This window comes from Pleurodeles waltl, chromosome 3_2 (assembly GCF_031143425.1).
Source record: "Pleurodeles waltl isolate 20211129_DDA chromosome 3_2, aPleWal1.hap1.20221129, whole genome shotgun sequence".
NCBI lineage: Eukaryota > Metazoa > Chordata > Amphibia > Caudata > Salamandridae > Pleurodeles > Pleurodeles waltl.
Genome location: NC_090441.1, coordinates 74955968 through 74979305, shown reverse-complemented (window position 1 = coordinate 74979305; position 23338 = coordinate 74955968). Strand labels below are relative to the sequence as shown.

Here is a 23338-nt window from a genome sequence, read left to right as displayed (position 1 = left end):
TAGGTTGCAAGATTTCTAGAGCTCTGCCTTGGTTTTCAAGTAGTAAATCTAAGCATGGCCAACAGTAGACATAGCCTCCGTCTTGAGGCTGTGAGAGGTCAGTCTTTCAATAAGCAGGTGCATTTTCAGCTTACAGCATGACTTTACTCAACCCTCATCTTTAGGTGAGTCCCCTCCTGATATTTTTAGTGGTAGTCCTTCAGATGTGGGCTTTACTGCCTCCCTGTCCCAGCTCATTGACCACCCCTCTCCCTGAGAATCCCTTCACCAGGTTAAAAGGGATGCAGACCACCCCTACTTAAGGTTCACTACCTCAGCCGCTTACACCAGGCCATCTATTAATACCAGATGGTTCCGGGTATCAAAGGCTACAGAGAGGTTTAGCAATATCAAAATAATGTTTTATTAAAATTGTGATGTTACCCTGACATAGGATCAATAAACTCTTCATATCCACTGAGGTTGTTATTGCTCTCCTTTTCCAGTCTAGATGCTCAAAATAGGAGAAGGCTTATCTTTAGGTGGTAAAGTGAAAAGGCAATGTTTGAAACTGGATGATAATTTGAAAACTGACGGCGATGCCAGATGGTATTGTTGAAAATGCAAGCTATATTCAAGGAGCCGCACACTTTTAGCTATTATAAAATAATAATTTAAATGCTCAGTGAATTCTCAGTGGTGACTGAAGCCATAAACATGATAGGTTTTTGAAAAACAGCTATGACACGGTTTCCAGGCCATCCTGTCATCTTTTGTACTCTCCTGCAGCAAACCAGAACTGCCACCATAAATATAAACACCCCAAAATGACTGATAACAGGAGGATCTGGAAATACCGCTCCCCACACACCTTTTGAGCCATACCCTATAAGCAACAAAAGGGCATTATAAAAGGAGCAAGATGAAATGAACCAGCTAGAAAAGTGTCACGCTTGAGATGTCATGCCAAATAACTTGCTCATCATCTATTCCATTTGTATAGCTTATACAGATTTTACATGGCTCCTCATACATGATCTTATAAAAGTTCCAGTGCAGACGAAACTGATCTTCAAATGAGTAATTTGAGGTTCCAGGATGCTTTCAACTTAAGCAAAAGTAGTAAGCCCCATGTCACCTGTGGCTTTACCTTCACCATCCCCAAATCATAATGAACGAACAAGCCCAAAGGAACTCAGAGGAAATGCTCACTTCCAGCCAGAGTACTTACTCCTGCACATATCAGGTGAAAGACGAAGATCTTCTAGAATCCAGCATCCCAGACTTCTTGCAACCATCAGAAGATGATCATGTTATTATAGAAGATGACAAAGCCAGAAATTAATCCACAAATTGGTACAAGCTCTCTGAGGTGCTAAATATTATGATAGCCACACTTTCCAGACAAACCCTCATCTTAGAATAACAACTAAACACCATGCTAAAGGTTAAAACTTCATTGACAGCCATTAATTGAAAATTACAAAAACTGAACTGTGAGAATGTCATCCTTTTAGCCCTGTTCACCCCCATTTTCTCTAACAGATACTGGTGGTAACTGACTCTGACTGTGCCCTGGGCTCTACTAACCAGGCCCAGCCCTGTTCAACCCCCATTTGTCTGGCTGATACTGTTAGTAACTGACTCTGCTAAAAGGCTCTGATTAAAAAGGTGTATGGTAATTAGGTATAATTACAATTTGCAATCACTGACCCCTGTAAGTCCATAGTATATAATAAGGCAAGGGGATATAAACTACCTATAAGTGCTTAGTGTGTATTGGGGCATGGAGGTTTAGAGGCCAAGTCAATTTCCTGCACTGGAACGTGCACTGCTGTGTTGCCTGCTGTCATTCTAAAGGTAGCACTGCTTTTCAGACTGTCTTTAAAAAGTAAAAATGTATGCAAATTCGACTTTGGAATTAAAGGTATGTCCAAAGTGATAATCTACCTTATTTTTACATATAGGTCACCCCTAAGTGCCCCAGGGGTGGGGTGCCATGTAACTATAAGCAGGGACATTATAAAAGATGTTTTATTTTACCTAATGAGGAACAAAATACTTATTTCATTTTTCCCCATTGTAGATACCTAGCTCCGTAGGTTAACACTAGAATATTTTATTTAAGTATAAATATTGCTAGGAAGGAGCTAGAAATGTCATTCAGGGGCTCAAAGGATTTGTCATGATAAATCCAACTATTTGCCACTGTTGAATTTATCACAACTGTCGCAGAAAATAAGTTATGCGACTTTCTTTTATGTGAGCCTAAACTCAGCCTTCCTGCAGCTTCTCCTGATTGGTCATTCTTAACAGGCTTAGCCAGGCTGCTTTGATGAGGTGATAAGTGGCCTGTGTAGAGCAGAGGTTATCTGTTGGAGGGGGGCTCTGCAGCTGCAGAGCACAGACCAGAAATGGGTCTGGGTAAATCCAACTGGGCTTTAAAGACAACAGGATAGAAAGGAATGCCAGCCAGGCCTACCCCCTCTTCTTGTAACCCACAGACAGATGGCAGGCCAAGGAATGGAATTTGCAGGTGGTCTGGAGGGGGAGAGTTAATGAAAATGAGCCACACCAGTAGGTTGGGTTAGCCGAGTCTTATTCCTCTGGAGAGGCATCTTGTTAAAGTTCAGTGCTTTGTGGGACAACAATACGCCACACTTTGGAGGATGTTATCATGCTTTTGGATGGCCCTGCATTTCATCGAACAGGGGTGCTACCTTGCTTGTTTCACCAGACCATTGAATAAATATGTGGGAGCTGCATAACAAGTCAGATCTGCTGTCTGAAACTACAAGCATAAGATGGACTGCCCAGCTGTAACTCTGGTCTGCACCCAAAAGGACTGCTCCTGCTGCACACTAGGAACTACACCCCTTAGGACTTTGCCTTGCTTCCAAAAGGATTAAGGAGTGTACTCCCTGAAAGCATCAGGTTAACAGAGCTTTGCTGCACCATCTTCCACAAGATGACCCCAGCCTGGAGTGCGTCCAGTAGTCTCTTAAGGATTTGGCAAGGGCATTATGAGAATTGTAGTCCAAACTTCCAAGAACCATATCGGAGCTTCTAGACCCTTGGATTTGTGTTTGGGACACTTGAACCTTCAAGGGGAACTTCAGGAAGAAGTTACAAAAGTTAGGCAAGGTTTGGAGCAACCTTTGGAAAAAGCTCCATAAGGTGACTGAGCCGATGACGAGAGCCAAGCAGCGAGCCTGATTTTCAGGTTCGTCCCACTGAAGCTACGGAGCTTTTCCCTGTCCACAAGACTTCCAGGAGTTGACCGGGAGCTTGTGCTAAGCCAAGCTGATGACGTCACATTGGATCCCGGCCTGACGAGGAGCCTCACCTGAAGCCCAGAGAAAAAGCTCCAAAAAACTGACTAAGTCCAAAGGTAAACCTTTGACTGAGGCCTCCCGCTCAGTGTGTCCGAGCAGGGTTCCATCACGATTGGCCTCAAATTGTGACTTGGTCCCGGTCTAGCGGGACCAGATATCCGGTTGGCGGTATTGGCTTTTAAGCACTAGAAGGCTCATTTTCTTTTTATTTAATCTTTAACAATTCATATCTCTGGTTCCCTATGTTGGATTTTTATAATTCTAGTGTAATTTTAAAGAAAAAAGTATTTCCTTTTTTTATACATTGTTGTGGGATATTTATTGTGTGTTGTGTCTTACTTATTTACTGTATTTGTGTATTTAAATGCTTCACCCACCTGTCTCCTAAGTTAAGCCTGCCTGCTCGCAGCCAGCTACCAAGGGTTTAGCCAGGGCCTAAGGTATTGAGTACTTGACTGGACCTTATGTTGGGGTGGTGGCCTTATTGCTAGTGGTAGGGTCAAGCTTATCCCTACTAATGATCCATCCGCCAGCATGAACCCACTTAAAAGTTGTGAGCAAGAAGAGGCTAACAGGGTCACTATAGCTTGCCCTTGTTCACCAATACTCCACCAAACTTGCAAACATTCTAAACTTCTGCAATCAGTGGTAGACGACTTTAAGGAGAATATTCTTCCCAATTAAGCCTTCAGCAATATAGCTAAACCAGAGGAATCACCAACCATTTTTGAAGCAAAGTCTACATAGACAAGAGATTTGTGTCTCAGCAGAGACTCACCAGCAATTTATGCAGGGCATAGTCCCATTGTACCTTGTTACCCAGCAACCCGTACTAAATATCCTAAAGACCAAAGTGGCCAAGGAAAGGCCACATAACAAGGACACCAGTTTCACAAAAAATGACTTTTCTCCCCAGTCTCTGAATTGTGCAAAGGCTCCAGTTTTATCAATGGCAAACGTGCCTTTACATGGCCAACCTCTTAAGAACTTTGCATCTGAGGTCAATAGTCCAGCCTCTCGGGCCGTGAAAAGCTCATAAGAAGGGCCACTTGTGATCCAAGTCCCAAAGATGAGTCCTACAAGGAAGACGGGACAAAATCAGAGGACCGAACAAGCAGAGGAAATGTTTTTGCCACACATTTAAAAAAAGAATTGCAAAAGATTAAATAAATTTAATAGAAAAGTGGAGTTCTAATGAAGAAACTAAAAAAAGCTGAATTTATTACCTCTCTTTTTCCACACACACCAGACAACCAGTTAAATCAGCAACTACAAGTATCCAAACTCAAAACACCAAAAGAAGTTCCTGATTCTGTCAGAACACCCACAAAGTACCATCAGCCCAACGGACCCAACATATAATAAAAAATGACATGACGGAGACAAAAGCTTCAGCCAATTCCCGAATGACATTACACTAGGGCATGGCAAACAAAAACTGACTCAGCTCACCAGGCTCAAAGAGTCCCTACCATGAACTAGCAGGAGGTACGTGCAAGCCCCTAGTGTTTCCTCCCTACAGTAGAGGTCAAAACCTCACCGGTAGCAGCAAAATACAAGCCAAATCTAGACTTTCTGAAACCCCTTCATCCTGACAACATGACTAACTGGCCATGCAAATCAATCAATAACAACGCAACAAACAAGACAAAACACTAAGGGCCTCATTACAACATTGGCGGGCGGCGGTATCCCGCTGGGCCGCAACATGGGAGCCGGCTGTTTTGCGGCCGTGCTACGGGTGCAGTTGCACCCGTCGCGCTTTTCACTGTCTGCACAGCAGACAGTGAAAAGCCGCATGGGGCCCTGTCAGGGGGCCCCTGCACTGCCCATGCCAGTGGCATGGGCAGTGCAGGGGCCCCCAGGGGCCCCACGACTCCCCGTACCGCCAGCCTTTTCCTGGCGGTTCAGACCGGCAGAAAAAGGCTGGCGGTCGGGGACTCGTAATTCCCTGGGCAGCACTGCAAGCAGCGCTGCCCTGGCAGATTACAACCGCCGGGGCCATTGTGGCGGAAAACCGCCGGCCCCGGCGGTGCGACGTGCCGCGGTCAAAATATGCCGCTGGCGGTGCTCCCGTCGTTTTGTCCCTGCCGTTGTAATACCGCCAGGGTTATAATGACCACCTATGTGATTGGCTCCTTGAGTACTTTGGTAGAAAAAGCAAACAACTTAAAGACAACACATTAGTTAAGCTTAAGAGTAGCCAAATGGGTGCATGACGAAACAAATCCAAATAAAAAAATCAGTAATAAATACCTTTGCTAAAGAGACCCATCAACAGGTTGAGTATGAGTCTGACATCTCATATTATGTCATTCTACGAAGACCTCAAAAGATCCCAAAGGGATCTCACACCTGCTTAAACCGCAGTTATATTCTTAAACTATTGGAGTCTCTCTCAAAGCAATATATGTTTTCAAACCAATCAATGTTAACGTAGCATTCTTACCACCGCAGCAGTGTGAAGTCAATGGATCCTCTAAAATGGTTTTAAGATTTGTTTTAATTTATTTGAGTATATACTGTCCTAAAAACTACTTTTTCTGACTGAGGTATCTTAATTTCTCAACCAGAACAATATTCCACAGTTCTCGTTACAAGCTGTAACAATCCCCCAAAATATACCCATGGTCCAGCAATAACTTTTCAAGCAACAAACTCAATTCAAGAGACAATTCCATTCGATTATTTAGCGAAAATACTAGAGAAGAGGGAGGAGCTGGTGCCCGATCTAGAGAGGTTTGCAAATTGGATGTTTAAGCAGCTTTTGAACCCTCTCCTCTCATCCATTAAAAAAAGAATTTTTGATCGAAGTCAGTGCTCAAGGCAATAGATATTTTAGATTGAAAAATGCAGAAACAGCAAACCTTGGGTGGTCGTGGCTGCCAGAAGTTTTTTTAAAGAAAACGTTATCACAATCACAAACATTAAACATTAAAAAGCTCCTCATCCATAGAGAACCCGCAAAATCAACAGTCTACATATATGTTCATGGAAAATAGCGAGCCAGAACCATTCGAGATGATCCATTAACCTATTTGTCAACATTTGGCATCATATGTTGACAAGAGGCATGGAAAAGTGAAGCTCCTTATCTACCTGGCTATAAATAACTCTATAGCTCTATAACTCTATAACTTTATAGCCTAGCAGCAACATTCTTATTATTGCTCAGGCCTGTAGGTGGCCTGGCAATCCTCATATGAACCAGTCTTGATGTCAGACTTGATACACAAGAAGACATTGGAAACCCCTGGTTCCTAGGAGCAAAGCTGTACCTTTCTAATGGAAGGGCCCAGAAATTGATTCTCTAAATTCCGAAATTTGATACAATAATTGCAGGGGACTTCTGTCTCAATTTGCTGCACTTGAACTTCAACAACAATCTAACAAGAGAGAAGTCTGCAATATGGGGAATACCAGAACCTTCCACCCTTCCTCAATCAATCCCCTGGGTACGAATGTAATTGAAGCACTGCACGCAGTGAGTATGAGAACCCCAAATGACCACCTGACATCAGATAAACCTCAAGGATGCCATAAAATAATGCATGGCAGTATTAGACTATGCAATTGTCTCAATCAGAGACTATTGGTATTCAGAATTGACCATTAGCCTGAAAGCAATCATTTACCTTAAAATAGTATCTTAGATATTAAGAATTACAGCCATCCGTGAGCAAAATCCATAGGAAACAAGGACCTAGTTTATAAAGCCAAACTAATTAGATGGTTTGCAAAAGTGCAAGAAAGGCTTAGTGAGTGGATGATTACCATAGCTCCATCCTTTTCTAGCTTTTTAGCCACTATTTCAAAATCCAACAACCCTTATAATCACATTGTATGGAATAAGGTAATAGAACAGTTAAGAACATTACTGCAAACAGACAAACAAAGCCACTGAGTGAACACAGATATAACATCAAGACATGGTATACAACCAGATTAAGGCAAGAAAAAAAGAAACAACATAAATTATTCAGACTGGTGAACAAAGCCAACTGTGGTATGGAGCATAAAAGATATTAAATAGTGAAAGAAATCTAAAAGTTCATATAGGAGTAATAAAAAAAATACCAAGTAGAAACACTGGTGGTCCTCCATAAATACTGTTCTTCAAGAGATCCAAGCAAATTCTGGAGATGGATCACAAAATTTCCTCTGCCAACAATTCCCCCACTTGCAGTCATATAAACTCCACAGATTGGGAAGAATACATAAAACTCTACATGTGATTAGCGACAGCACAAAGGAGGAATCACGAACAACAAAGGCTATCACTGAACTGCCTCACAAAAAACAACAATCAGTCAACAGAAGGAGGATGATTCACAAGTTTCAATCTGACATTTAAGGTTTAAGTGACCGTACCTGAAGTAAAGGCTTCTAAGAAATGTTTTAATTTAGACCTGGATAAACTAAAAACGAGCACAATTGTAGAACGATGTTGGTACAAAATCAGCAGTGTGAAAGAAACATTCAATAAGATCCACATATGTTTTACTAAAGAGCAGAAAAATGACTTAAAAACTGTTCAATCCCACCTGAATCATTGATATATCTAACCAAACAATGAAGCAGTTTAGAGGGCTGAATCCGAGAACAGCCTTAAAGGACTCTCCATGGTTTGCTCAATGACCATTTATATTCAATGAGTGTCACTTTTGATCATCCCATTTTGTGCCAGTTGGTCCAAGGTGACACACATCAATCGTTTTGAGGCTAGCATTGGATGAAGGAAAGCTTATCATTTTTAAGTGGATCAAAGATAGATATGTGGATAATACAAAAAAGCATGCTGAAATACCAGTATGTACATCTGACCTCATTTTCTAGTGTGTGAATGCTGCCGGGTACAAAAAGCAAGAGGCCTGGGCAGCATATTTGATTTGTGATCTTGTTCACCCTATAGAGAGTGACCTTTAAACTTAACATGGTCAGAAAGGTACTCAAGCTTCTGCACTTTAACATTTGAAAGCAGTTCACCAGGTCACTTGCAACAACGCTACGTATTGCTGCAAAATGCTGAATCAGGACAAACCCATTAAACAACTACAGACATTTTAGAGATCACAGAGCTAGATTAGACTAGCAATACATTTTAGGGTAGTCAACTGCTCACCATACTGAGGCCTTTCCTTAGTGCATAGGAGCAGTCCGTTAACGTGCAGTATCTTAAGTGGAACCAGTCATATACCAGTGTTGTCCCAAGACAGTCACATACTCCACTTGGATAACAAGGTTACTCCATTTGGGCACACAGCTCCCCAGAGCTAGTAAGTTTGAGCAGTTAAGACATACTCTAGAAGGTGACGGGAGTTAGAGTGAAACTCAGATACAGCAGGGCTCTGTGGACCCTCGATAACTTCAATGTCCAGCCCTTGCTACAATGTCAAAGAAGAATGGGATTTGGTAAGCGAAAGGGCAATATACATTTATGATACTTAGTGAAAACCTGCTGGTGTTATCATCTTATGCAAAATGACAAACGTTTTGGTACTTATATCGTAGGTGCTAGATTTTTATGTAACTCAGATCTCTATGGCTTTTTTATGTATATGGCAGCATTCAGGTGCTCTCTTTTTTCTTGGGACAGAGGTACCAAACTATAGAGAACAATATTAAATATTACTTTGATATATCTGGGCCTCTTGTTTCAATATCTTTAGGGAAAAATTTGAATACTTAATGGATTTCTGATCCTTTGGCTGAGCATCTGTGAAAATGGTACAAATATCCTACAGCCCCCAAACCCAGCACCCAAGAAAGAGTCCCCTTAAGAATAATGGGATGAATTTAGTGTCAGTGTCCTGTCAGGGGCTTTGTTCAACAAGGACTAGGTAAGAACTCAGATTGCCTTGAAGTTTCTTGAAGTATTTTGAAGCATCATGGACAGATGTAGCAATTGGTCAGCACCCACTGTGTATTCCTCCAGAGGGGATACAACTTTGGGGTTGGTCTCAAAAAGAGCAATTCTAGCATCAAAGGCTTCTGGTGGCAGTGCATCTACTAGACACCCTATGATGTGGTTAGTCCCACCAGGTTACTTTGAAATATGGGTAGGGCCAAACTGTTATTCTAAATTTCAGTATTCCAGAAACTGATTTTTGGGCCATATATAGCTGAAAGCAGGTGGATATGGCTACCTTTAATACTCGGGTTGGTGCTGGTACAGTGCAGGCTCACTACAGCATCTATGCAGCTCTTATTTTGAGGCAATTGAAATTGGGTCACTTTGTTGACTGGCCAATTGGAGTGAACGGATCTTGTGGCTCCTGAACACTCATAAACAGGCTTCTCTCCATGCTGGGAAATCGATTTACTTATTTTCTAGTCTGGTTGGTGCTGGTACAGTGCAGGCTCACTACAGCATCTATGCAGCTCTTATTTTGAGGCAATTGAAATTGGGTCACTTTGTTGACTGGCCAATTGGAGTGAACGGATCTTGTGGCTCCTGAACACTCATAAACAGGCTTCTCTCCATGCTGGGAAATCGATTTACTTATTTTCTAGTCTGTAAAAAGAAGCAAAGAGTTTCCACACATCTAAGGCGTATGCCAAGCTATACAAAGGACAGCCACCAGCATATCTTCTGTCTCAAGCAAACTTGTGTCACTGTACCATTCTTATGGGACCTTTTGACTTCCATCTGAAGTATAAGTTACTGACTAAAGAGGGGCCAAGTATATATCCAGTAGGCAAAAGTGTATAGCATGAGCAGACAAACATTAGGTTTTCTTAAAAACGTCCCCTGTTGTTGAGGAGGTGCTTCTTGCTCTTTGCACACTCAAGGTGGAGTTCTTGAGCAGGCTTGGCTGAGCTAGCTCAGGCTCAGCCATATTGGTGCTGCTGGAGAGCTATCTTTGCCAGGAAATAGCCATCAACACAGCAGTCGGGAGAAGAAGGATGTTTCACTGAGTCCAGGTGAAACCTACACTCACAGTGGAAGAGGTAGAAATTCCTTCCACCACCTCTCAGATTCCCTAGTTTCTGGGAAAGGGTCCTGGTGCAGGTAACAAGCATGGTGCCATGCCTACCACGGACAAAGGATAACCTGCAGGGCTGCCTATAAGAAATAGTAATAGACCTACTGCAGAGGAGCAGTGCTGGATATCTCTCTGCATATTTCAAGCATTACGTGCTTGTTCAGTTTGTAAAACAGCCACTTCAACTAGGGCACGTTAGGCTTATAAATCTCTTTTGCTGACAACTACATCTACTTTTTACCAACCTGAATGTTCTTCCTCTTGAGTTCATTTCCCCTAGATGTGTTGAAGGAACCACTTGCGATTCTGTCCTACGTGTTCTGAATGAATATTACCATGCCGTATTGAAGATGAAAAGATTACTCCCTTATAATCTTACTAGTTCATCTTAAAAACCAATCTGCCGTTCCTTGCCTACAATGTCAAAGAAGCAGCTCCGATCACCTCCTTTGTGCTCTTGAGAAACCTGGACTTCTGGGGCGTTCCTTGATTATTAGCCTTTAAATAAGAATTAGAAGTTGAGACAGTTCAGTTTGCAATATTATGGCCTCTATGTTTGATATATATTTCTGTAAAATCTCTTATGAACTTGGCTGGTGGATTCAAGTTCTATTCAACCTTGGCTCAGCTCACTGCTGCGGCTGTGACAGGATCCTCTACCTTTTCTTTTTGGTTGGTATAGTAGCTAGGAATCTTATAATTATTTTTACTTCCGGATAAGAATGCACTTACCGGTATTTTGGTTGCACCCAGCTTATTCCTAGTCCAGATGACAAAATCTTTCTTCCTATTGGAAATGATCTTCTCTGAATCTTTGATCTGGTCCAATACTGTGATCTGTCTTCCTTGCCCTTGACATCTCAGCTAACCTCTCTGTTTTCTTCCCTGCATCCTGTCCACTCACAATGCTTTCTTACTTCCCCTCATTTCCTGTTATGGCCTATTTTTTAACCTTACAATGAGTAATTATTTTCTTATGATAAGATGCAGGTATTGGATGTGATATATTGCCACCATCACTTTGAACATGATCAACGCACTTCCATGTTCAGTGCACGAGTCCACAAATAAGTGACTTATTCTAAAATTATGTAAGTTATGCATTCTTGGAAGAACTTTCCACCTGTCAAGGTAGATTTGACTCATTTATTTAAAAACTTATTTTATTCACTTTTCTCAACATAGATATCACACTTGCGGACCCTTGTTCCCCTCCCTTCTCCAGTTTGTCGTAGGCTGTACGGCCACATCCTCACATTACACAGCCATATCTGCCCATGTGACTGTTTCTCCTAACATCAGTGGGAAGCATGCCGCGTGATCATGCGGATAACATTGAACAACAAAGAAAAACTAGCAGTCCTGTTAGGGAAGGGGTAAAGTATTGCATGACGTAAAAAGATGTTGGTGGGAGGAGTTTACCTGGTGGAGACATGTGTCAGATATTCTCATCTGTAATGTATTATAGGGGAGGCCCCTGCCAGAGCACCAAAATAAGTATGTTGCGGGTATCTTACTTATATGTGCTTTTCTGGTGGTTCCTCATCTTCCACCTAGTGCCTTATAGTCCACTGGGTCCCTAAGAAAGGGATGTCAGTCAGGATGTGATTCCAGGCATTGGCCCAACCTCTGGGGCATAGTCCCCTGTTAACCTGTCGCTGCAGTGCAGCTCCCTCGTAACTGGCCTATCTACGGAGTTCTGCTTGTCGTTTCCGCAAATTAGGGCCGTCAGAGGCCATCCAGGCTAATATTGTTTGATATCTTTCAAGTATGAATGCCAAATCTATGAATTTATTTGTTAGTGCTTCTGTTTTCGGACATAAGAACCATCCTAGGAGGCATGTTCCCTTGGGTTTCGGTGATCTGTCTTCCTGTTGCTATGATTACTATCGCCTCCAGCCATACAGTCGCACACCATGTGCATAAATACAGAATTATTCCCACCACGTCTAGCGTAGTTCGCATCTGCATTGGGGTGCGTTAAGTTTACTCGTTGTGGTGTGAGGTATACTGTGTGGAGGTAGTAATATTAGATTAATTTAAAACACACGTTGTATGTTACTGTTTGGGGTGTGCATCAATATTTTAGTCCAGTCTGTGTCACTTATCTGGCTACCCAGGTCCTGTTCCCAGTGCACCCAGCCCTACTTTAGCCTGTTCCTGCAGCACCTTGTTTAGGAATGATGTGGCATTCCACTTTCTGGAGATCTCACAAATGCACTGTAGGCCCTTGTGCGTCTAAGATTCCATTAGCCCCCAGTGTGGTATGGTGATTGTACCATGGAACAAGGAATTGCGTGCAGGAGCTCCATATAGCTCCCATAGGCTCTCAAAATCTGCCATGGGATTCTTTATATAGAGATCACCTACTCTGGTCCCAGGTGGCATTTTGTGAGGCCAGTCCAGCTGTTGCTGTGAGGCATGGCAAGCAAAGCCTGTAATGGGAGCTTCCAGGCATACGGTGCTCGAGTCTGTGTGCGCTAGAGTGCTCTCTTCCATGCATATTGCAGGGTTGTTACCAGAATCCCCCTCAGATGCTTATATTGGAGGCTCGCCTGGGCCAACAGCAGCCTCACAACCTCACTCTCTGGTGGGGCATCAGAACTATAACCTCGGCAAATGATGTTCTCTCCTGTGGGCTGGCCACTGGAGCTGTGCCGCCAGTTAATACAACTCAAAATCCGGCACCAGCGGTTCTCCCTCCGAGGTGAGTAGTTCCAGGTTTGCTGATGCCACTCATTTCCGTCCTGTGCCCCATATGAGTTGGAAAAATAAAGTGTTAATTATCCGGAACACCTTCTTAGGGATTTCAATGGGGAGTGCCCTGAAGTTGTAAAGTAAGCTTGGGAGGACTAACATCTTGATGAAGGCTGTTCTGCCCATGACTGATAATGGCAGTGTCAGCTAGAATCTGATTACAGGTCTCAGTGATGCCACGGTTGCTAGTACATTGCCATTCAGCTGTTGTTGTGGAGTATGATAGAGGATGCCCAGGTATTTTATTGTCTCCAGTGCCCAATGCATTGAGTCCCCCAACGTTGCAGGCTTCAGTCTCCCAGTAGCACTCCTGAGAGGAAAAACATAGGACTTCTCCCAATTAACCCTCAGTCCTGACAATTTGCCAAAGTGCTCCAGTGCTCCAGTTTCTCCCTGGACATTTGGGGTCTCTTTCTGCATGTATAGTAACATATCATTGACATATAGAGACAAGTAAATGAGAGTCTTGTGAATCCTGAGTCTTTGGTAGTGGACACCCCATCGGAGCACATTGGCCAAAGACTCCAATGCCATTGTAAACAACATTGGTGGTAGTGGGCCACCCTGTCTGCTGCCACATCCCACTGCATAGCTGTCGGACATTATGCGGCCCATTTTCACCTTGGCTACTGGGTTCGTGTAAAGCAGTTTAGTCCACTGGATTAATCCACTACCCAGGCCAATTCCTGCCATCTAAACACATAGATAGTCCCAAGACAGCGAGCCAAAGACCTTTTCAGTATCTATTGCCAATGCAAGTGCCGACATAGGAAATGCTGAGGAGGGTTCAGTTATTTGTATCAATTGCTGAAGGTTTTGAAATATGTTACATGTGGGGAAAAAACCCTGCCTGATCTGTGTGAATCAGCCTCTGTGTTCTGGGCATCAGCCTATCAGCCAATATAGGGCTAAGAATTTTACAATTGACATTTAAGATGAAGAGGGGTCTATACGACTTAACTTCCTCCTTGTTTCTCCTCAGTTTAGGCAATGTTGTCACCAGAGCTTCACACACATTGTTTGAGAGCTCCGCAGCATCCCTAGCAGAGTTGTTCAGTTTTGTTAGTCTAGGGACCAGGCAGTCTGCATAGGTTGCGTAAGACTCCACCAGGAGGCCATCTGTGCCCGCCACTTTCCCTTGTGCCGTAGCCTAGATCGCCTGTCGCATGTCTTGCTCCAAAACAGCTTCGTCCAGCGGTTCCACCTCTGTTATCGGAAGGTGCGCCAGTTGTGCATCAATAACATATGCATGGATTATTTATGCTCTGCACTTTTTGCCCTGCACGTATAACTGGGCATAATATTCCGTAAAGGGGTGATTTACTTCTACCTGGGAGCATACTACCTCATGGTGCGCAGTCCTGATGCTGAGTATTTGGGACCCCGTCATATCACAGTTGACCAACCACACTAAGTCTGCCTGTTTTATTCTGCTGGTCATGTGCTTTGGTAAGGTAAGAGCGAATGCATAATCCTCCAGTCTCTCTACTAGAGTCAGTAATGACTCTCACTCTTCCCGCAGCCCAGGTTCAATAGTGGGGTTCTTGCTCACTGTTTTCTCCAGCTTGGGGAGTACCTTTTACTATATCGCGATATCTACCATCGATTGTGCATTGACCCCACATGTTGTCGCCACACAGTGTCCGTGTAATACTACCTTGACGGTGTCCCATTCCCACAAGCAGGAGGTTGCCGTTCCCTCATTCTCAGCGAAGCAGTTATCAATGGTTTCACCTGTAGTGTCACAGAAGACTTCCAATAACAAAATATTGAGCCTCCAGCCTTGTATCAACTTAAACATGAACATCAGCGGGGTATGATCTGAGTGTGTTCTAGCTAGGTATTTTGCTGCTTGCACCTTTGTTGACAATGCTGCTTTGTTACAAAGAATCTTATTGAGGCGGACGTACATAAAGTGCACTTCTTCCCTAAGGAGAGGGTTCAGCAGTCTCCAGGCGCCCACTGGTTTGCAACACTCCACCCATTCCTGAAACCCCCGAGCAGTTCTGTGTGGTGTGATGCCTGGTAATGGTGGATGTTATCTATCCAGACACAATTAAAATTACCGCCTCCCATTAAGCGGTCGTGGGCAACTATAGCTAGTATCAGGTCTAACGTATCTAAAAAATTTCAGTGGTGTATGTTAGGTGCATATATATTGAGGAAAGCTATTTCCTTCCCATCTAGTTGTCTTGCCAATAGTATGTATTGCACTTCCTTATCCACCACTTAAGTGTGAATCATGAATAGCAAATCTGGGATTATCCATATGAGTACTCCCCTTGCGAATGCAGAGTAGGAAGTGTAATATACCTTGCCACTGCACTTCTTTTGCAGTGCCTGCCCCTCCGTGCTTGTTTGTTGTTTCTCTGGTAGGAAGATCACCAGGGATTTTCGCTGCATACAGTATGCCTGTACATTGTAACAATTCATCCGAGAATTAAGACCCCGCACATTCCATGTAAGTATTCGTACATGCATTACTCGCCTGTTTTTTGTGCGATCAGTTTGTGACCCCCCTTGCCGCGTCTGTCTAGGGCCTTCAGTACCAGTCTCTGTCACCTCTCACTGTAACTCCAAGGATCAGGACTCCCGTCTGTCACCACCGGGTTTCCTCCAGGTCCGACATGAGCCTCTTGGTAACAGTGGAGTCATCTGCTATCATAGGTGTGGTTCGGGGAGTGGGGGGTGACAGGATTAGACAAGATATTTGTGCGCCTCACCCAGAGCATCGGTCTGCACATCCGATCAAGCCATCATCTTGGCCACTCCCCAACTCCTTTTTGTTTTTGTTCATTGATTGTTATGCAAATAAAGTGGATTTTTAAAATGTATGTACCGATGAATGGCCTAACTCAGTCAGACATAGTTTGGCTGAGTACTAGTACGGAACACTCATAACTAACACACACACACTCTCTCTCTCTCTCTCTCTCTCTCTCTCTCTCTCTCTCTCTCTCTCTCTCTCTCTCTCTCTCTCTCTCTCTCTCTCTCTCTCTCTCTCTGTCTCTCTCTCTTTCTCTCTCCCCCTCCCTCCCGCCCTCCCCTGCCTCACCCCCGCCTCACCCCCCACCCTCCAATATGGCTAAAATGTTCAACATGAACTGACTACCCACAGGCACTTGGCACAAGCTGTTCTCCATCTCTGTGGCTTATCCAGCCTGTACGGATGAATTCTCCCTAGATATTTAATTTGTTAATTTAATCAGATTTTAAGTGGGATCCTCTCAATTCACGATTATGATGAAGATCCCAGGATCGACCCCGTGATTTCAGGTAGGTAATTGTTCCTGCTTTATTATGACTAGATTCCCATAATATGTTGTCTTTGAGATTCCTGCATACAATTGCTTCAGAACACCCTTTATTATGCCTATTCATTTGGTGGAAAACTCAATGTTATCTGTCTAATCTCGGACTAGCAGGGACAAACTCTCACGACTCCTAAAGTCTAGTTATTTTCCAGTACTTGTGACCAAGATTGAATGTTCTGGATTTTAAGGAACTACTTTACAGTCCCTTGTTTTATTCAACCCATCCTTATGGCTGAAAGTCCTGTCAAATTCCAGAAAATTTTAAAAGCTTTTATTAGTCTACCATTTACTTTTACTGTATCAAGAGCACTTTATCTTCACAATATGATCCCAGCGCCTCCAGGTAATATGCCATCTGCCTGTCGTCGGTCAAGCTGTTTGTCAAGCATTCTCTGCGTTGTCCTCGGGCAGCACGCAACTATTCAATAGCAACTCAATTACCATAACAATACATTTAGTAGTTCGATGTAGTTGTGACTGGGTGTTGATGCATTTTTGGTTACATGGTCAATGGTCATATTATCAGCTTTGTTGATTTCAAGGTTTTGTGTACTTGGACGTTGATGGTTGTATAGATGAAATGTGCCTCCACACTGTGTTTGAAAGTTAGCAGATTTACTCCTACTTACGGCTTATTGGGGTTGAGGCTCATAACCTCCATTCATGCTTTGATGATGATGAAGAGGGTGCACTGTCTTTGATGGTTCCACAGTGAGCAGCATAAAGAATTTGAATATGTGGAGAGGATTAATGATACGTCAGCTAGCTCCTTGTCAAGCAAATCATTGTCTGTAAAAGTGAAAAGCTTTTTGGCTGTTTCGAAGTTAACTGTTGTTTTGTCGGTTGTGGTTGTCTTTACAAACAAGAAAGGCAGAATTTTGGAAGCAGCTCCGGAATTGCTTAGTAGCAGTTTTGATGATGGGTCATGTTCCTCCATGCTCTTGGTTAGTATTGTGATGAGTAATGTGTGGACAGCTGCAGATAAGCCAAGGAAGACAGGGAGTAGTTTGTACTTTCAATCAGTTGGAGACATTGTGTTAAGTGAGGGTTGTGTTTGTTAGTTGTATCGGTGATGGTGGCAGATGGATGTTTTTTTCTAAAATCATGCAACAGGAGGACACGTTTGATGTTTACTGCCTTTTCTTGGTCGGGCACACAAGGGTGCAAAAAATGTTCTCACAGTGGCATTCGTAGCACATTTGAGTTCACCACCATATGGTGCACTGTCGACTCTTGGGAGTGTGTCCTATTGAGGGGCATCATTAGCTAGTTAAAAGGCTTCAGGTGTAATGCAGCTGTGGTGTATGTACACTTTCCTAATCTAATTGGTGTTGGTTTGTAGGCTTCTGAGAAGATAGAGTGATGGCAATGTTTAGCCAACTAAATTGCTTTGATGAAGTGTGTGAGATGTTGCCAGGGAGTGTCTAATGCGTACTGCGGCAGAAACTTGAATGGGCAAGCTCTGAAATCACCACTGCCTGCTCTAGTGCTTTCAAACTTAAAGTGCCTCTTTTCTGAACTGTAGCCCTTTCAGCACCGCTTCTGTTTTGTATGAGAATTGGAATCAGTTTGTGAAGACAGAGAAAGGGAGGATGTTTTCATCACTCTTGTCATTAATAGAAATTAACCCCAGTTTCAGACCTGGAGTGCTAGATGTCAGTTTCATGTGGTGGACCTGTACAGTATGTCCTGTGCCAATGCCTTAAAATAGCCAAGGATAGTTTTCGTTTAACCTCTTACAGCACTGGCTAAACTCGAAAAATATGACTGAAAACAGAGGCATGGAAAACCTCTTTTGAGTCTGTTTGCCCAGGGGTCAGGAAAAAACCTAGGTGCAGGTGGTAGGGTGACTTTCTCTCACCATGTTTGGCCTGCTGGGCCTCACAAGTGTCTTTCTTTATTCCCCCTGAAGCCAATAGTTTACCTTTCTATTCTTCTGCGTCAAGGCAACAACATTTCTCAACTGGTTTCCTGTATCATCAGATTCACCTGTTGCCTCGAAAAAAGTTGTGCAGAGGGTAGTTGGTTGTAATTTTCTGTTGTCCCTTTCTTTTTAGTTGAGGAAATCACCACACAGGAATGGAGAGCAGTCTGAAGCCACAGTGGTGAGTACCATCCATCCTCTCCTCTCCCTTTGAAGGAGGGTTTTCCGTATTCTTGTTAATTAGCCCAGAATGATAGTCTTTTAGATATGTAGTCATAAGCAGAACAATTGCAGAACTGTCTAATGTACTGGACTCTGCTTCTGCTTGACAGCATACCAGAGGCCACCAGGTCCTCATTTAAAATTACTTACCCTCTTTTCCTACTAGGGAGTTTGTGCTTACTGCTAATTATCAGGCAGTATGAGGGAAGGCCTCCTAATATGGATGTTGTTTTGGCGTTTTGTGTTTGTACTGTGATTTGGGTGGATAGGTGTATTCGGGAGCTTGTCTTAATGGCTTGATTGTTAATCCATTGCTTTTTTTTGTTGCTTTGGGTTGCTATCTCGGTGTGTTGATCTGGTGTATTGCGCTTGGTTTTTCTTCCTAATATGCTGCATGTTAATCATCTGCAGGACAGCCCTCTTTGGACTTCCACTTCAGAGAAATGGTGCAGTTCTCTCTTCTACCCTGGTGCCCCCAAGGTTGGGGATGGATCTGAGGATTATGACAGACAGCTCTTCGATCTGGATTGCTTTTTAGCAGATATCTCTGACACGCTCTTCACCACCACACAGAACCATGAAGCCCACCACACTGTCCAAGACTACGGTAGGTTTTTGGCAGACTTGCTCTGGCTGAAATGAGAGACACTTTTCTGTCCTGAAGATTGCATGCCTGTGTTACAAATCCAGTAATGGCAAATCTGCCTTTATACTCTTGCCACCGAAGCACACCTCCTTTGGTGCAGTGATCAGTCCTACTTAATGTACTTCTGGCATAATTCTTCTTGGGGGGATGTTGTGTATAGCAGCCTAAGACAGGATAAGGGATTAGACCCCAAACCATTTTTTTTCAAGATTGCCATCATATATGGCCACTCTATTGAGTCAAAGGCTTTGGCTGCGTCTAGAGAGAGTCAATATCCGCTCTTGAACTATCTTCATGATTCTTTTTATTTTTTGGTGGGCTGAGCACTTGGCGCATTGTGGCATCCTCGTCAGGGTGAAAGGGACTGAGACTTGGACTAATAAGATTATGTGTCAGGTAGGGCGTTGTATCATCCAAGGAACGTCTAGCCTGTTGTTGATTGAAGGAAGTAAGGCTCTGTGCTGAAAGATGAAGTAGGGAAATAAGTGATATTTGATGCATATTTTCTTTTCCAGCTTATGCGGGAAATGCAGACATGATCCAGCCAGACCTGACCCCGCTGCAACCAAACCTGGATGAATTTATGGAGATCTCAGGTTGAGTCAATGCTTAGATATAAACTGTGCCATTGCAATATCTCTTCTTTTCAGGGAAAGGACTGCCCTTCTCCTGGGCAAAGCTGTCCTAGCATTTCGAAGAACAAATGTACAAAACCTTCTCTTCTTGAGAACGGGGCTGTCCAACACAAGAGAAATTCCCTGGCTCTCCCCATAGCAAAAACAATGTATTGGCTTCACTTGAGAGGTAAAACTGATCTGAATGTGTTCCTCTCTAAGACGGGAATGGCCTGGTCTTCTCTGAGAGGGGACTGACTTGGCCTTTTAGACATGACATTGCCTTTTCAGGTAAAGGTCTCAGTCTGATGTGTGACCAAGTGCTCACAGTGTATTGCAGGCGCTGATCTATTTCACTATTGAGATGGGTAGATCAGTCATAAATATTCCATTTTGGTGAAGTGTTTACTGTTGCTTCAGCTTAATATTTTCTTTCATGTAGCACTTCATAAATGATTCCTCCTGCTGTGAGTTCGGTAATCGCAGGCATTACTAATGCTCATTTTATCGATCTCGAGAAATGCTTTCTAAATATATTAATTCACTTACAATCTGTTTATTTGCTTTAAATATAACAAGTACCAGTTACAGAGTGAAACATCTAGCAGTACAAGCAGAAAGTGTGCAAGAGAAGCATCATGGTACAGTGTAAACCAGTGGTTCCCAACCTTTTGACTTCTGTGGACCCGGGGACCCCCACTGAATCATTATTGGAATCCGGGGACCCCCCCCAAAGAGTCATTAGTGAAAGCTAGGGGCCTAATCTGTTAATAATATTTAATTTTCTAAGCATTCGCGGACCCCCTGAGGAGGCTTCATGGACCCCAAGGGTCCTCGGACCACAGGTTGGGAACCACTGGTGTAAACCATTAACAATCAAAGAGATCAGGCAATGGCAGATAGAAGAGGCACACATTCTGCCATAATCTCATAATAAGCATAAGGCGAATTCCAAAAATGTACACCAGAACCAAAGGCGTACACATATTCAGGTGGAACAGGTAGACAGATTAAAAGTGGACACGGTCAGACTAGCACAATAAGCTAAAGTTAATAGGTACAGGTTACAATGGCTTACTAACAGATTTTGGGTTGATTTTGAGCAGAACAGTATCCCTGTTTTGAGATGCAAAAGTCCCTTGCATGGTGACGGGCGTGCACCCCTGCCCTGAGTACCTCTGCTGCAATGATATCTGGATCCCTGATGCCGATTTTTGTTGTCATGGGCGAACACAGACAATTCCTGTGCGCCATAACATAGGCCTGTCTCACAGATTACAGTCTTGGACCGGGAGGGGCACCCAAAGTGCTTCCGTCATAGCAGTGAACATCTATTGCCTTTGCCCAGAGTTACATAGCACAAGTGTGGTGATAGCAGCATACCATTTAGTAATCTGTAGAAGTGAACAGACGTTTTTTTCTGTGTCACTGGAGTGAGGCCTAAGGGCTTCCAGTGCTGTGTGCTAAACTCACTCTTGGCCTACATCAAGTTAGTATGTAGTGCTTTACAGTGTGAGTTGTATGCATGTGCTGGGTGTACATGTGCAAGTGAATGGTACAATACATTGGAGACTCTGGGATTCATTTTGGGAATCCCAGTGCTGACTGGAGGACCACAAGGAAGAAGAGGAATTCCCCAGATAAATTTGTGGATTGCTGTATATCTGTGAGCTGGATGGGACATACACTGGAGAAAGGAGAACCAGGCATTTCAGTACACTTCAAAGAGTGCTGTTTGATTTAGGGAGATGTCACTTTAAAGGGGCATAGGCACATCTCAGGAAGGACATGGGGCTGATAAGAGAATAATTAAGAGTAGGGCTGGGGCCCTAGGATAACCTTTTGATGCACATATCACTGTGGCTCATATACAGGTATGAACCTCTAGTCTCTCCCATAGCCTGTGTTATGTGACTATCAGATTCAGAGTCGCTCATGCTATACCAGGCCTCTTTCGGGAGGAAAGACAAGAAGATGGAAGAATGGGCACTTCAAAAGAAAGCAGACCCCCAACACAAGCTTCAGAGACTCAGACCTATATCACATTTGGTGTCTAGAAAGGACTATAAGAAGGGGAGCTCAGGGCCCCAAAAAATGTCAGTTATCAAGAAGCCAGTTGGTGTGTGCGAGGATGAAAAGCTCTGCAAGATTTCTGCCTGTGAGCGGGACAGGAGCTAAGGCCTGCTAGTCTCCGAAGTGGGTGAGGGGACATCATCCAGGGAAAGTAAAGACCACCTGCCCCTAGAGCCTGAAGCAACAGTGCTTGCCTGTTTGCCAAGCTCAGTGAGCCATAGGAGGAAACAAGGCCTAGTGGAGGATCCTGGCAAGTGGATCCCTGTACCAAGGTGTGAGGAAACGGCTGCTGCACTGTTCGAATTGTCGCCTGTGTGCAGGTTCAAGTCAGCAACCTCCTGTGTGAGAAGGGGCTACTGTGAAGTCAGCTGTGGTTGCACTGATTGGGCCATAGCCCATGTGCAAAGTGAAGTAAGTGACCCGCGTATACCAGAGAGGGTCGCTGTGAAGATTATAGCTGTGCCAGTCAAACCGGCCCATTTGCAGAGTGAAGTAATTGACTCCAGTTGCCGGAGGAGCCTACCGTGAAGAACATGGGACGTTGCCTGGTGCAGCTGTCGTTGAGAGAAGAGGAAGCTGTGGTGACCTGTGCCTGCCTGAGCCACTATTGAGGATTGGAACCTCCATTCCAATTTCATCATTCCCACCACCTGTGAGAAGGATCAGTGGAACTTATTGTCTCACTGGAGGAAGCGCTGTGGGTGCCTCGCTGCTGCCCCTGAAGAGCAGGAGCTGTAGTCACAGCAGCTGCAGCAGTCCTTTTTTCATAAAAGCAGGCTCTTGAGTGGACAACTATTTATTGCTGCTATTAAATGTAATGTGAGTTGCGATTCTGTGTTCACCCCCCTACATCTTCCTCCCCCCAGAGAAGCCTTGGACTGGTTGACAGATGCTACTGCTGAGTCAAGTGTGGAAGGTGTACTTTTCCTAGTTGCTTAGGACTTATAGTAAGTCATGCCGTAGGACATTAGGAGTTAAAGGCCTCCACCCCCCACTGTAAGGCCCAGTGGCTCCTGCTTGCCCTGTTGCACTCTGAGATGTGTTCTGACACCCAGTCAGTTACTTCATCTGGCTTCTTCTCATGTTATTGAGTGGGTCTAGTTACAAAATATTCTGCTTATGCCCATTTATAAAACTTGCATCTCCATTTGATGATTTCCGGTGCCTGGGTTGATTTCCGGAGCATTTCATTAGCTCGCTTCACTTTCAGTAGAGTTAAATCAATAATTCTGCGTTTCATTCTGTCTGTTTTGGGTCTTGACATTAGTCCCAAAGAATTATTTGGTCCCAATAAGTGGTGTTTACTTGTCCAACTCAAAACTGTCTGTTATTTTACCCCAAAATAGTCCAATCACTGGGCGCGCCATATCAAATGTGTTAGAAATGGGGTCTCTAGTTGGCAGAGGTTTACACCCTTGTCCAAGTAGGGACCACAATCCTAGTCAGGGTAAGTCACAACACAACCTAAATTATCCTGTGCTCACCCTC

At 43.7% G+C, this 23338-nt stretch overlaps 1 protein-coding gene across 1 annotated transcript in view; it reads left to right on the top strand.

Annotated features, from left to right (window-relative positions):
• The window catches only part of MLXIPL (MLX interacting protein like), a 656022-nt gene that overhangs the window by 354381 nt on the left and 278303 nt on the right, over window positions 1-23338 (top strand). The window contains exons 5-7 of the mRNA XM_069226784.1: window positions 18429-18476; window positions 18929-19124; window positions 19679-19759. Coding sequence (XP_069082885.1) covers window positions 18429-18476; window positions 18929-19124; window positions 19679-19759 — 325 coding nt within the window. The remainder of the gene's footprint in view (window positions 1-18428; window positions 18477-18928; window positions 19125-19678; window positions 19760-23338) is intronic.